This window comes from Echiichthys vipera, assembly GCF_963691815.1.
Source record: "Echiichthys vipera genome assembly, chromosome: 3".
NCBI lineage: Eukaryota > Metazoa > Chordata > Actinopteri > Perciformes > Trachinidae > Echiichthys > Echiichthys vipera.
Window position 1 is genome coordinate 24,200,935 of NC_139828.1, and position 14,821 is coordinate 24,215,755.

Genomic DNA, 14,821 nt, shown 5'->3' on the forward strand with positions numbered 1-14,821 from the left:
GCAGAGTGAGTTAGCAGCGCAGCTACTATCGGCAACTGTTGACTGTCAGGACCGACGACATCTGCACCAAGCTGTCCTGCAGCAGCGGTAAGCTCCAACTACTTTAGTTAATACAGTAAAAAGCTAACGTTATAGTATGAGCTAACCCAATGCTTCTGCTTTTAAACATTTACATGTGTATAACGGCCGGTTGCTGACTGTAGACTGTATTATTCAGACTTTCTAAGTGCAGCTAACTAAAGCTAAGCTCCACTATTTTAACTTGAGCTAACGCTAGCTGCCAGTCAGTGTGGTTTACCCGCCTGCTACACGGTGCTGTTACAACTATCCAGTGTTAGCCTGTTACCCTAATATCTGGCGTTGCCTTAGAAACAGTTCGCTCGCGTAAAGGTGACTTTGAAGACTTGGTGCTGCCTCGTCCGCCACTGACGACAACTGCTGTTGTTGTTTGTGTTAAATAATACAGCACTGCTGCTTGTTTTGAGCATGGCGACTTTGAGTTTTAGCTGCTTTTATCAGCCGTGTTAGTTCACACCTGGAGTTTTCTGTTCCTGTCGGTCTGATAGAAGTCCACTCTGGGTGAGGTCAGCACAGCAACCCAGTTACCTTGACAACAATGCGGAAGCTTCATCTAGGGTACACTGACTCACTTAGTGCCCTACACTGCATGTTAACGTTGACAGAAATGCAACACTATAACCTGTTGGTGGTTTAATTTATTATATAGTATATATTATAAGCTGTCTCTGGCCCAGCAACAAGAGGTGTTCTTATCTAAAGGTGTGGATAAGTACACTAGTTTCAGTCTGCTTATCAGCAAGTGACTGGGGTTTATCATTCCAGCTCACTTTCACTTCTACGCAGTTTAGTTTCATGTTGTCACATCCTTAATATGCTGTACCGATTATGTTTGCAAAAGCTCTGGGTTTGGAGAATCAAGCGCTTTCCAGACAAGAAAAAAAAAAGAAGAAAGCATTACTGGCCCTGCCGGACGGTGCTGTTCTGGTGACTACAGTGGAGTCCAGATTGGAGAAGAGAGAAGCTGAGGAGAAAGAATGTCCACTGACCAGGAGCCCACGTTCACAGTCAAGCTGCTGCAGCTGCTGCTGCTCTCTACCTACTGGGGAATGCAGATTTGGGTCACCTTCATTTCAAGTTGGTAACACACACACACACACACACACACACACACACACACACACACACACACACACACACACACACACACACACACACACACAGGATAAAAGTACAGAAAAAAGTGTTCTCCCATTGTGGTCTTGGACCCCCCTCTGACCTGAGTAACCTGCATTTACATCTGTCCACTTGGAACAGCCAGAATGCTTTTTTATGTCAAGTGTGAACAGGACCTCAGTGAAGTACCTTTGTGTACAAAGGTGTTTTTTCATGCTAGCCTTTATGCCTACACCCAGACTCTGACTAATCCAAGGTCTACATGCTATCCAGCATATTTATATTAATAACTGAAAATGACCACTTAACCCCCAGTACATTGCGACATCATAGCCTCCTGCCAGTATTCAACCACAAACCCTTTTTGTGCTATTGAGTGTGGCTGTACTGTCTTACTTAAAACTACAGAGCAGAGAAGTGAGGTAAATCATGTGTCAAGCCTTTGGATTGACGTTTGCGACTGAAATTGTCGATTTAAATTGTATATACTAAAATTAGAATACTTTGCGTCTTGATTTTGTGTATTCTTACTCAACTATGACTTAATTCAGAGAGATAGATCATAGCCTGTGGCTTCTCTTAACCTTGTTATCTTCGGCATATTTCAGTCCATGTAAAGTAGTCCCTCTTAGACCATGATGAATGAGCCAGGACGTCCGCTGCACTGTTAACGAGTTGTTGTGTTTTCTGCTCAGGCTTTGTGATGGACAGCCACCTGAACAGACACACTTATGGGTTTATCCAGAGTCGTCTTGTCCCGTTCTACCTCCACTTGGGTTCAGCCTGTGCCTTCTTTAACCTCAGTATCTACGCTGTGTATCATCCCAGCGACTTGCTGAATGACAGGGAAGCCTTTCAGGTGTGTTGTTTGTTCCACATCCTCACATTGCATAAAACCCATTTTAGAATATTTCTTAAATCTCTTGACCCTTCTTCCCCCACCAGATCTTCATCTTCTTTGTGTCGGTGACAGTTGCGGCTATCAACGCTCAGTGGTTTGGCCAAATGACATCAGAGATCATGGCAGATATGCACCTTATTGAGCAGACGTGTGGATTGGGTCAGGATATCGGCCTGTCGTCAAACCGCGAAGCTTACGGGAAGCTGTGTGAGACGGATGTCAAATACAGACACCTCAGCAATCGTCTGTGGCTGTACAGACTGCTGTCCTCCCTCTGTAACATGTGCTGCATATGCTGCAACTTCTACAGTCTCTGTTACATGGCTGAGAACCTCGGCACACTTTAAACTGACACATAGCAGCTGTATTGTTAAATCTTTGAAAAATTGACTAAACTGGTATTTTTGTATCAAAGCAGTAAGTTATATATATTTAAATCTTTCTCTCTCTGCCTTATTAGTTGTGAGATAAAACGTCAGGTAAGACTTGTTCTTATACCTTGGGGGTTAATGATAGGATACAGCTGCCATGCCTAGATTTTGGCACGTTCCTGCAGTGAGTAATGCCTCACCTTTCACCTAGTGTGGATAAGGCTGGTGGTGGCTTGATATTATGATGGATGTTTAAAAAAAAGAAAAAAAAGCAGAAGTTGTTCTTCCAGTACCAGAGACACCACATAGCCAAATGTGCTGCACCTTATTATATAAGAAAAGAAAGGCAACTGCATTGAGGGAACTTTCCCCCATGCTGCTCAGTCCTGCTCTTCCTGTTTGGGTGCAGTTTAAATACTTTGTTCACAGTTTTGTGTCACAGGTTCGTCTTAACTAACGTTAACCTAAATGCACCCGTGAACTGACATGTTGTACTGTCTGCTGGCTACTTGCCTCTAGTACAAGTAAAACACTTTTACTATATACACTAGAGATAAATAAAAAATAGAACAATGTATTATTCTTAATTTATTCTGAAATATTTTTACTTTTTTATTGTTACAAATTTAGTGGGATATCCGCTGTGGCTATATCACTGCTGTAATAGCATGTTTTTTAAAATAACCAAGGAACAAAATTAAATAACAGAAACCACTGTGTCAGAAGAGAAGATTCAAACAATGTTTTCTTCTAAAGGATTAAAAAATGAACAGGAAGTGTAGAGGCCACAGCTTTGAATGACTTCAGCACATCTGCGCCCACACGACATCACTAGTTTCTCACACTGCTCTGGTTTGATCTTGGTCCGTTCTGACTCGGTCTCTTCCTCAGTTCAGTAACTGTAGTGGGTTTCTTAGTCATTACTTTGTTGCCAAGGACTTTCCAGAGATTCTCTATGGGATTTACATCTGGACTGGCCATTTCATTGTTTCAATATTCTCAGCTTCAAGAAACGGCTTCACCTGTTTTGCAGTTTGACATGGGACATTGTTTGTATCAAAACTGCAGCTGATTGGGAGACAGTTTCAGTGAAGGTATTGCATGTTGCTGAAGGAGGTTCACATAAACATTTGCATTCACCCGCCATGTAGCTGAACAAGAGGCCCAACTCCTGCTGCAGAAAACATCCCCCAAACAATGACACTTCCTCCTCCAAATTAAACTGACTTCTTTACACACTTTGGGTTCAGTCTTTCCTCAGTCCTACACTGAACATAATGTTTCCATCAGAGACGGATAAATTGAAAGTACTCTCATCACTGAAGTCACTCTGGACCAGTTCTCTGTTCACACAACATGCTCCTCAGCAAAGGCAAGTCTCGCCTTTTTATTCTTTCTGCTAATGAGAGGTTTGGTCACTGCAGAGGGGGCTTTCAGTCTGAATTGTCGAAACAATGAGAAACAGTGTGCAGAGTCAGATCCTTGCCCTGTTCAGCGCTGAACTGGCGAGCAACTCCAGCTGCAGTGTTGATTCGATTCCCCATTTAGTATTTGCATGATCCTGTCCTCTCATGCACGTGTTTTACTTGGACGACCGGCCTTTTTGAGGGACTTAAATGAATCTGTGTCCTTGTAAAGTTTCAATATTCTTGAGAGGGTCTTCCCTTTGGCTGTCATCTGGACAACCTGCTGTCTCAGGGTTTCAGTCTCCTTAGAGCAGCCCGCCATCTTGGAAAGTAACTATGGCCCCGTTTACATGTAAAAAGTTATCTTTAAAAACAGAGACATTTTCCTGCATTTGTGCCCTTCGTTTACTTGAAATTAAAGAATTTGCCTCTGAAGATTATTCTGTCTAAAAACTCCAGCCAGGGTGGAGATTTTGAAAAACTCCGGGTGTAGTTGAGTTTTCTTCAGCCGATGCCAAAGTATGCGCCAGAACTTGTACCTGTGTCGTTTCATCATTGGTTAACGCGGGCTTGAGCTTCTCTATACTTTGCCACCTACAAGTTTGGCATACTCTTAACAGCATATATACAAGGGTTAGTGTAAACGAAAAAATCCCTGAAAAAACTGACAGGTGTGCACAATGTTATTTATGAGTAGCCGGCCACGTGTAAACGTAGCCTAGGAGAGCTTCCAGATAAGTAGGGTGTGTCCAACAATTAAGTAAATTGTCACCAGGTGATTAACAGATTAACACCAATAACTGGGAGGGATCTGAAAGGGTTCTCTAATTTTGATTAGTGCATGTTTCACAAAGTAAAGGTTTTGGTTGAAGTGCCTTGGTTATTTAAAGAAAACATGTTAGGACAGCAGTGGTATAGTAACAGCGGATATTCTATCAAATTATGAACAATAAAGAATAATAGTATCGTTCTCTAATTTTGATCTCCAGTGTACAATCGATACTGCTTTTAGCCCATCTAAAACACACTTGCACCAGCAGTTTGTTTTTCTCTTTATTGGAATTGCGGTGTAGTAACGTAGATGCCATAAGATTCACTGTGGCACAGCAGGTTGGTTTAGTTGTGATACTAGAAAGGATGGTATGGTTGAAAGTATTGTTTAGGGTTGCTGATGATGTGGCTCTGTTTCGATTAAATGTCTATCAATAATAGTAATAATAGTACGGAGTCCCAGAAAAATCCCTGGGGAGACATATTTTGCGCTCCTGCACAATAGCTTTTGCATTACTTTGCAAGTATTGTCCAGAAAGAAAACCTTTCAGGGGCTCGCTAGAAGACCTGAGCGATATCCCTGCACTCAACCCTTTCGGTCTCCGGTGCTTTTTTTTAAGTCTCTAGTTTGAGTATCTGCATTGTTGTGCAGAGCATCTGTGGTAAAATTATGTTGACAAACCTCTTCATGCTATGTGGACTACTCCTTTTTGGAACTGATGAAACTCCATGGATTTTTTCCTTTTTCTCCTGCTGTTGTAGTTTGTGGTGGTCTGTAATGCATGCCCATTTAACCAAAGTAAGAAATGTCAGTATCAACAGCACTTCCATAAGCTAAACTCCTTTTTTGTTGTTTTTCATTTCTCTTGTTCAGGCTGGACTGATGAAGGTGCTTATTATGTGCCCATAACTGGCAAAAACAATGCAATATTACCTGTTTTTAAACTGCACACCTGCTTTTTACTGTGTTGCCTGTAAGACAATTTAAATGAATATAACATTTGAACGCATATCATTTGACAGTTTTGTGCATAGATACAAAAGCTGTATACAGTATAGGTGTTTAACTTGAGGAGCGTTTTACATTCATTTGTAGATATTTATGCCAGTTTCTTACTGTGTTTGAGATGTGTAATACTATATGTAAGGTGCCTGAAGACCAGTGAGGTCATGAGTCTGTTAGTGGTTGATACTGGGTTTGCATTTTTAAAGTTTCTGGGCTTTTTTTTTTATTAAAACATGTTCTCACGGTTTTGTGCTCGACCTTCTCCCTGTTTTTGTGTATTCATTTTTAATATTTGCACTATAATCCTCTAGATTTAAAAGGAGCCAATGGGTGTTTTATTTATATTTGCTGAAAAGTATCTTTGAAGCCCTTTAAGCATACTTTGGCTGGGTTGTACATAACATGGCCAAAAACAAAGTATCACCTGTGTAGCGTTAGAGCATGGTGTGATTTCAGTGACTCCTAGTGGTAGTAAAAAAAACAGTAAAACAAAAAAAAAAATAGCCTGCAAAGGAACACATGGGACAGTCTCAGAATATACTGAAAGCTACTGAAATGAAATCACATGGGGTTAAACTAACTTTAAACTTTCATCAGTCTGACAGTAGCCCTGGTGTACAACTTTGAAGCCAGAGTGACTCAAAGCACATCTGATTCTGTGGGCCCAATGTGATGTCATGTTTGCCAGATGCGACAGAAGGGGGAACTGCTGCTCCACTGTAGTGTATCATCAGCTGCAATGTCAAGTCAGGTCCAGACCAAATACAAAGAGGTTGCAAGGTTGTGACACCAGCTTCTCACAGTGGCAATCTTTTCACACAGACAGACAGAAGTACAAAGTATTAACACCTGGCATAAAGCTCAAAAGTACCTCTATGGTAGTTTCCCACTACATTAGGTGTCTCAAGGACCACATTTAGCTATGACTGACAAACACAGATACAAATACTCACAAGTTAAAAACTTAAATAAAACAAAATATCAATAGAACTAATTTGAATCGAATTACAGTTGAATACTGGAAACAATAAGACAACAATAAGTCATTTAATATCACAACCTGAACAACAAATCCAAAAGAATACGTCATGTCAACAGGTTTTTTTTAATGTAAAAATACACGTGTTTCAGCTACAAATCCATGGTTACTGTGTTTGAGATGAGATCAGCATTAAGAATTCACAAGCCCCTCCACCTACAAAATTAATATTAGTCTTTAAAAAAGTAATAAATATAAAATTAAGTAGGTAAAAATGTAAAAAAAAAAAAAAAAAGCCATTGCTCGTACCTGACTATTAAAAGGTTTTAGAAAACATTTATCTTGTAATACTTAAAAAACCTGAAATGTACATTTCAGAACAATACAATAATCTCAACAATGAATGTAACAGGAGGTGAGGCAACTCAGTTTCACCATTTTGCAGGTGCTACCTCATTTTAAAAGTGCGATAACATTGTGTCAAGAAAAAAAAAACAATTGGATCCCCCTTCTACACATAACAAACCATAAGTATCGTTTGTTAATTCTGCGTAGAGAGAACCAGTTACAGCCTTGCAGAGACCACAACAAACATTCTGTAATACTGAGGGAGCAAAATGTAAACTGTAATCTTAAATTATCTCCTAAAAGGAGGCAGCAACATTTATTTAAAGCCACAATCCTTGATGGAAACTGACAGTCACTGCCCATCCACTTTGGTTGTTTGAAGGATGAGGTTAGATCACTGTCATTATCGTTCGTCTGTGACAAACTTGTAAGTGTATGCGCAGAATTCAAAAGAAATTTAATAAAGACTGAAACAACAGATAATGACAGTGTCAGTGCATCTCACTGTACTTAGAAGGCATCTTAAGTTACATTCCTTGTAAACAGTGAAACAGAAAAGGCAAAAAAACGAAAGAAAAAGGATTGTGCCTTTAAAATAACCATTACTTAATAGTCCCATGATTCATCAGTACACACCCATGCATAAATAACACAGAATTCCAGCTGTTCACTCCTGAATTCAGGAAACATTACGTCATCCTGACATTTTACTTTAAACGTTCAGTCCGTCTCAGGGTCCGGAAATGTAATATAAATATTATTGGTTCCATGTTTCCCTTCTTCGCAATGCTTACATGTACAGTATCAAAATACAAATATTTAGAAAGAAAACAGAATCTAAAAACCAGCCCACAATCCCTCTGGAGGGTTCGTAACCGTGGCAGCAGTGGGAGCGTTATGGTGACGGTGTGGCTCCATTCCAATCATCCCACACCTTTGCTGCTAAAGTACTCCATAAATAAAAGTCTTACTAAAAATAGAGTTTTCTTGTTCATCAGCATAAAAATAGAAAAATCCAGTGTCTCTATCATACAACCACCTTGCCCTTGATGTCCAGCTTGGTGTTTTCACTTGCTTTGTTGGACTGCTCCTCTGTGAGAGTGATGTAGGAGTACACCAGGCTGCCTGCAATACTGCAACGACACAAACCGCAAACAAAGAAACACGTCACACCTGTACAAGAACGCTACGCAACAAGGAATGTAGAATACATAGGACAAGATTTGCGTAGCCGCTTACGCTTGTAGTCTGAGTAATATTTACCAACCCCGTTTGAGAAGGCTTTGATTGATTGTGTGGAGAGAAAGAGAGACAGAACTTATTGGCTGCCATCCAATTATGGAAACCACGGACTATTGTAGCGACAACTTAGTTTTTCACTAACTTTTTGTTATTTTTTATCTCTCATGTGCAGATATCTGTTTACAGAGACGTTGTCTCTCAACACCATCTCCATGCTCTCGTCTCAAGTTGCTAATTGGCTTGTAAACAATGGCTGCTACTCGGAAGAGGAAGTCTTGGCCCAGATGCTGGCTACACCGGAAAGCAAGAAATAATAGCGGTTGGCCCCTGAGGCTAAATTGTCATCAGACAGATAGCCGATGGGTTCTGAGATTGCAAGAACACTAAATAAAAAAAATAGACTTTAATGGGAATGGTGCTCATATTTCTTCTGCTTAACTTGTTTTTTGAAACAGTTTTTCAGCATCAAGCTGATGGATTAAGTTAAAGGCTACAGACATCTTTAATCCGATAGTTGCATGCAAAATAAGATTGTGTAATTTGTGTCAATCAGTGTAAAGTTGGAAATGTTGCAGCACATCATCAGTCATAAGATTCATCAGATTTCCAAACAAGATTCAGCATGCACATATAAATTCCTGCAGCTTATTGTCACATTAGTATCAGTAATATCTGTGTCAGAACTGACCTTTCCCTTTGCTCAACGGAGACAAATCATTTAGGAGTTCAGTTTAGGGACAACCAGTCTGACTAACAGTAGTGGACCTCCGATGCTATTTCAGATGTCATTTATAACCAGAAACAAGAACAAACTTCAAGCTAAAAAGCTACATGCATAATGAGCTATTTGACAAACAGAAGTTCCTCAGTGACAGATTTAATGGCAACCCATCCAATGGCTGTTGAGATATTTGAGGCTATACCCAAGTGTTGCACAGAGGGAGCGATATTGCCATGCCGCTAGCATGGCTAAAATTAACACAATATGATCATTTGGTACTTACGGTTCCCTCATGTCAATATGTGGCTGACTAAATCTGTCGTGTGATCATACAATTCAAGTTGTACGTTGTGTAATGTTAGAAGGGTGAGGATTTGTGTTAAGGGGAAAATCTGCATATGGGCCTAAATCATCCTCAGCCGGCCCTGGGTGTATTCATATCGTATCATCATATCCATTATACCTGATATTCAAACCAATGAAGTTCGTCCAAGAGAAAATGTAGTCTCCACTGAACACCATCCCAATGTATGTCACCAGGACATTCTGCAGAATGAAGAAAATATTATATTTTAATAATCAATTTTTTATTTAAATTAGTTAGTAAATTAACGTAAACAAGAAATAAAACGGTTTAGTTCATTCAACTATTCACACAAATCTGCAGTTTACCTTTATGCAGCCCACGATCGTAGTTGTTAATGCAGAGTTGTATTGTGTACAAAGTACGGTGGAATACATCAGAACAAACCTGCAAAATAACCGCGTTATTAGAGTTGGGTCAATTTCTGGTTTTGCCAGTCTACAAGCTTACACCAGTTTGATTTTGTACAAAAAAAACCTTAACTGTCATTATGACACATTCTGGCAAATTATCAAAGTAGCCTACATCAACAACCTAGTGCCATGGCACCACAGCACTAAATCCTACTTGTATTAGTAACAATGTGATTAATATAATACTATGTTTGTTTATAAACAGACTAATGGAGCCACTAGTGTCTGACATGCACACACTGTGTTTGTTTACTAGACAGTTCATAAACTTTATATAAAGATGGACGATGAGTCTCCACTTCCTCCCAATATACTACCTGGTCCACAGGACTTGCGTTGTTTCTGTTTTTCCAAACAGGGGGCGTGCCAATCGCCATGTACTAAACCTAATACACTGACTACAGATAAGTACCTCATTCAGCCTTACTTCCCAATACCCAAACTACCCCTTTAATATCAAACTGGTTTGAATTTTTTTTTTTTACATTTGCCCAACCCCACATTATCATATTACACATGACTCAACACTTGTTCAAACACAAAGTCAAATTTCACAATGTTGCAAAATGGAAGACATTGTCAAGCTAAAGCCTAGAATCCAGCTTTGCAACTGATATAATGGCTGTATAACAAATACTTGGTTTATTCCAGATGTAAAATTCTGGCACAAAACACAATCTAAAGTCATACTTTAGCCCTGGCCTGTATTCTTACCCCATGATGCAAGAGAGGATGAACTGGGCGAGGAAAAACATATCTGACCAACCATCATATTCCACTGCCTGACAGGAGAAGCACAGCATTAGAAACACCAGAACGCAATGACACACATAAAAAGTTATACAGAGTCAAGCTAGATATGTAGGCAATTATGCAAGTCAAGAAAGTAATCAAGTCATTCCTTATGGATGTGTCTGATATTCAGTGAAAGAAAGGACATAAAGATTAACTGAGCAACACGGAGTTGTTGATCACATTTAAGTGAATGGCAAGATACTTACACTGACAAACTTGCAAATTCAACACTGAGTTTCCAATAGCTTTAAAGGGTAGTAGTCTGTATCTTTACAGAGGTTTTTTTCAGTCAAAGGGGGCTGTAGGAGCTGATGTAATAACTCCACTAGGTACATAATAGCAGCTTTGTGCCTTTCTGGCTGCTGGGCCCCAGCTGGGCAAACCAGAAGGTCTCTGCCAACACTGACCAACTAACAGACAGCCAGTATTTACGGCACACACCCATGCTTACACATATGTGCACTTACTTCAATTTAGGATTAAACCAAGCAGCAACTGATCAGCACCCACCCCATGAACTAGAAAGATTCAACTTGATGGTTTAACTACTGTTAACACTTTCACAAATCTTATGAATAAATCCATCTACAAACAGCTGCTATCTACAAATACAGATGTTTGGAGGTTTGAATGAAGACAATTAGAAATCAAGCTGCTAGAGAACAGAGATTAAATAACAGACAAGTCAAACTACTTACCTTCTGTATATCTCCAGTTACATGAGCCAACAGTAGAGTGGGAAGTATCATAAATAATGCATTATAATACAACAATCCATATTTCCCCAGCTCCTGTGAGAAAGAGCATAGAAACAGATGGGCAGGGAGCAACAGGATGATGAAAAATCAGCAGAGCCAGAACAGAGAGGGTTATTCACAAGTCTTTCAGTGCATTCCTCACTAACTAGCATACAGATGTCATGCATTGCCAGCCTACTGCACTAGAACCTCTTGTTTGTATTAGTCTGATTCTGTTTCACGTGGCTCCATCTATCACTCCCTCACAATTTAACTATCTCTCTCTTTCTTACACGCACGCACAGGCACACACACACACACACACACACACACACACACACACACACACACACACACACACACACACACACACACACACACACACACACACACACACACACACACACACACACACACACACACACACACACACACACACACACACACACACACACACACACACACACACACACACACACACACACACACACACACACACACACACACACACACACACACACACACACACACACACACACACACACACACACACACACACACACACACACATGCCGCTCTACAGACTTCAGACTAAATCTGGATCCAGTTCAGTGTCTGCTGTAACGTGAGAGCTAAGCCGGCTGCTCATGTCACATGAAAAACGGGACTAAAACAAGCTACAAGTCCTTTCTGACTTAACAGTCAAACTGTAATTAATCTGAATGTAAAAAAAATAATACCAGGAAACATATTAAATAAATAGAAAAGTGGCGCAAATTGTACTTTTACTGTAAAAGAGATATAAACCGTAATAATCAAATCAACTTGGTGGGGAATGAAAGGAACCAAGTGTAAGCAGGTCGCTGAAGGCCAGTTTGGGCACTCTATATTCACCAACATCAGCTCAATGCCAAAAAAAGCTCCAGCCCAACAATGGTCACTATTCATCAGATGGCGCTGCCACATACCTTTGCATCCAATTTTTGTTTCACATAGGCTCCGTTGGCTGCAGTCAGCACGTCGTTCATAAGAATGAACACGTAGCCTTGCAGGTCAAAGGACAAGTCAGCACTACGGACAGAGATGAGAGAAATTTAAAGAAAGTGTTTCAGAAGTAAATAAGTGTCTCTAACAATTTGGCTTTGGGCATGCTGTCTTTCAGCAGAGCTCCTTTAACTATACAATGTGTCTAATGGCCCTGAAGACATTATCACTTAAGTGAGGACATATATCAGAACAAGAGCAACCCTTTGTAGTGAAGGTAATTCGGGTTTGGTTAACAACCAGGACACCTGGATGTAGTAGGACTTACCTTGCGGCTATAAACGCCCCGAGGATCATTGTAAATACTGTCAACTGGACCGGTCTGGAGAATTTCTTCCTGCAAAAGGTCAAAGTAGGGCAATGAAATTCTAACTGGCTGCCTTGAGCTGTAAATAAAAGTCACTAGTACAGTACAAAGAGGACAGCTTGGTGTCCCACTGTGTAAAAGAACCAGTTAATGACTGAGAAAAGTGAGTTATCTGTCACTTTCAATCTTACTTGAGAAGAAATCCCTCCGCCAGCATTGTGAATAAGATGGAGAACCTCCTGAGGACCGTAAACATCGGCAGACTGGTGGAAGAGGAAATTGATTACTTGATTGGCCAAATATCAATGAGCTCACGGCAAAACTAGTGAATGTCCATTTAACCAACATTCAACCTTAGATAGTTTAAAATGAGGACTTACTTCAGCCTCTTGGTCCCAAACAGACCAGTTATTTGATTTCCCACATAGAGGAAAGGTAGAGGAAAGGTCTAAAAAAAAACAGGTAAAGGTGAATGGAAAAACTGTCCCTATCATTGTGAACTGGAAATCATTTTATTGATGGGAAAGGTGGTCTCACCTTGCGAGGTATGGTCTCATCGCAGTCAGGGAAGCTGATCACCCTCGCAGCCTTGCCCACCCACAGCACAACCACTGTGGCCAACATCTACACACACATACACACATTAGAAAATTACTTTTATTTCTGCCTGCTTCCAGGCAGTGGTGTGTGTTTGGAAAATCGTTGCACAACGAGGTTAAAAAAGCATTCAACCTACTTGTCCAATGCCGACACATATTGAAGAGGGAAACCTGGAGAAGCAGAGTAGAGTCCCCGTTAGTCCCAGTGAACATGAACGTTACAGCTGAAGTAACAAGAGCTCACAGTAGCTAAAATAACCTAACCTTCCTTCACGCTAATATGTTAGCAGCTGTAAATACAGCGCTACTTTTTCGTTGTGTACCACATTGATAGCCAAAAGTTACCGTTAGCTAATTAGTTCAACCGTTACCCAGCCAACACAAGTTCCAGTTGCCAGGTTAGCTAACACGGTAGCTTGGCAACTAGCTGCCGTTTAGCCGTTATAAAGCCTTTACCTGTAGTTGGTGAGGACACTTTTGTTCACCACGACGATGAGAAACGAACTCACACCGTAAAATCCAGCGGCAAACAGCTTCACAAACAGTGTCAGAGGTTTGTCCGCCATCCCCGACAAGTTCTCATTCCTCTGTGAGTGTCGGCTCTTCCCCTGCCATCACTTCACTCACACACGCACGCACGCACGCACGCACGCACTCACGTCGACGTTTCACAACTTCCGCCTTCAGTCTGAACACACACACGCGAGAACTCCACTCATTCAGCTCAAAGTGTGTTTGCCTTAAAGCTATCATTGATTATTACTGTGCTTTTTGAAATCTGGAAAGAGAAACAATATGTGAATATACAAATGTGGAACATTGTATTAACAGAAAAACAGGTAAATTCAATTCAATTCAATTTTATTTATTTATAAGTTTTCTTATTAAAAAAATACAGTTCTTTTATTAAAAAGGTTCAGTATAAACATTACTTTTCTTACATGTTCTACAGTTATATACATTACCAAAAATGTATTTCTAAATGTAGAAATAATAATGACAAATTAAAATGTACAAAGTCAGTAAACCATAAAAAGGGAATGAAGAATAACAAAAACAAACATATGGGGTCCGCTAAACTGAGGGAGTAAATCTGAGGTTGTGAAGTTTTCCATAGTGGTCAAATATGATTTCAAATCTAAATCTTTAAATATATACAAGGGGATAGTTAGTTTATGGGAGGTTAGAGATTGATCAAATGAATTAGGTTATGTATGTAGGTACTTCTGTAAATCAAACCGAAAATAAGTCACATGAAAACAGTCCTCAAAAACATGTTCAATAGTCTCTCCCTCCCACAACTTTTGTCCAGGAATGTACCATGAAGGGCACTTCCTGGTTTTTTCATCTTACATGTGATCTGTATAATCCAATCACAATTAGGAGGTCACATTCAAAATTGATAAAATATGTAGACTATAAACTCAATTATGTTAATTATATTTCCTGACTTCCCACAGTAAACATGTCCTCACGCAACATTGAAACTGTTTTATATTAACAGACCAGAGCCAAATAGGGTCTAATGTTTGAAACATTAAAGGGGAACTACACCCATTTTCAAAGTTCAGTCATGTTTTTCCTACACTCTAAGACCAACATATTATTAAACATGAAGAACTC

The 14,821-nt window shown here is 40.0% G+C and overlaps 2 protein-coding genes across 3 annotated transcripts; one reads left to right on the plus strand and one right to left on the minus strand.

Moving 5' to 3' along the window:
• LOC310966401 (transmembrane protein 205) lies at positions 1–5,894 on the plus strand. Of its 2 annotated transcripts, XM_083940110.1 has the most exons (4): positions 1–87; positions 920–1,155; positions 1,890–2,053; positions 2,140–5,894. In XM_083940110.1, exons 2-4 carry the CDS (start codon positions 1,056–1,058, stop codon positions 2,440–2,442), a joined length of 567 nt encoding a protein of 188 aa, XP_083796236.1. In that variant the 5' UTR covers positions 1–87; positions 920–1,055; the 3' UTR covers positions 2,443–5,894. The 2 variants fall into 2 exon arrangements, with proteins under 2 accessions (XP_083796236.1, XP_083796237.1); XM_083940111.1 differs by lacking the exon at positions 1–87 and having other exon boundaries at positions 148–1,155.
• A 946-nt stretch (positions 5,895–6,840) lies between these two features.
• slc35d1a (solute carrier family 35 member D1a) lies at positions 6,841–13,802 on the minus strand. The gene is made up of 12 exons (XM_083911342.1): positions 13,655–13,802; positions 13,336–13,369; positions 13,137–13,223; positions 12,980–13,047; positions 12,791–12,862; positions 12,561–12,629; positions 12,217–12,319; positions 11,210–11,302; positions 10,431–10,498; positions 9,612–9,690; positions 9,403–9,485; positions 6,841–8,109 (listed from the first exon to the last, which is right to left on the minus strand). Exons 1-12 carry the CDS (start codon positions 13,762–13,764, stop codon positions 8,004–8,006), a joined length of 972 nt encoding a protein of 323 aa, XP_083767468.1. The 5' UTR covers positions 13,765–13,802; the 3' UTR covers positions 6,841–8,003.
• Positions 13,803–14,821: the final 1,019 nt, after the last annotated feature.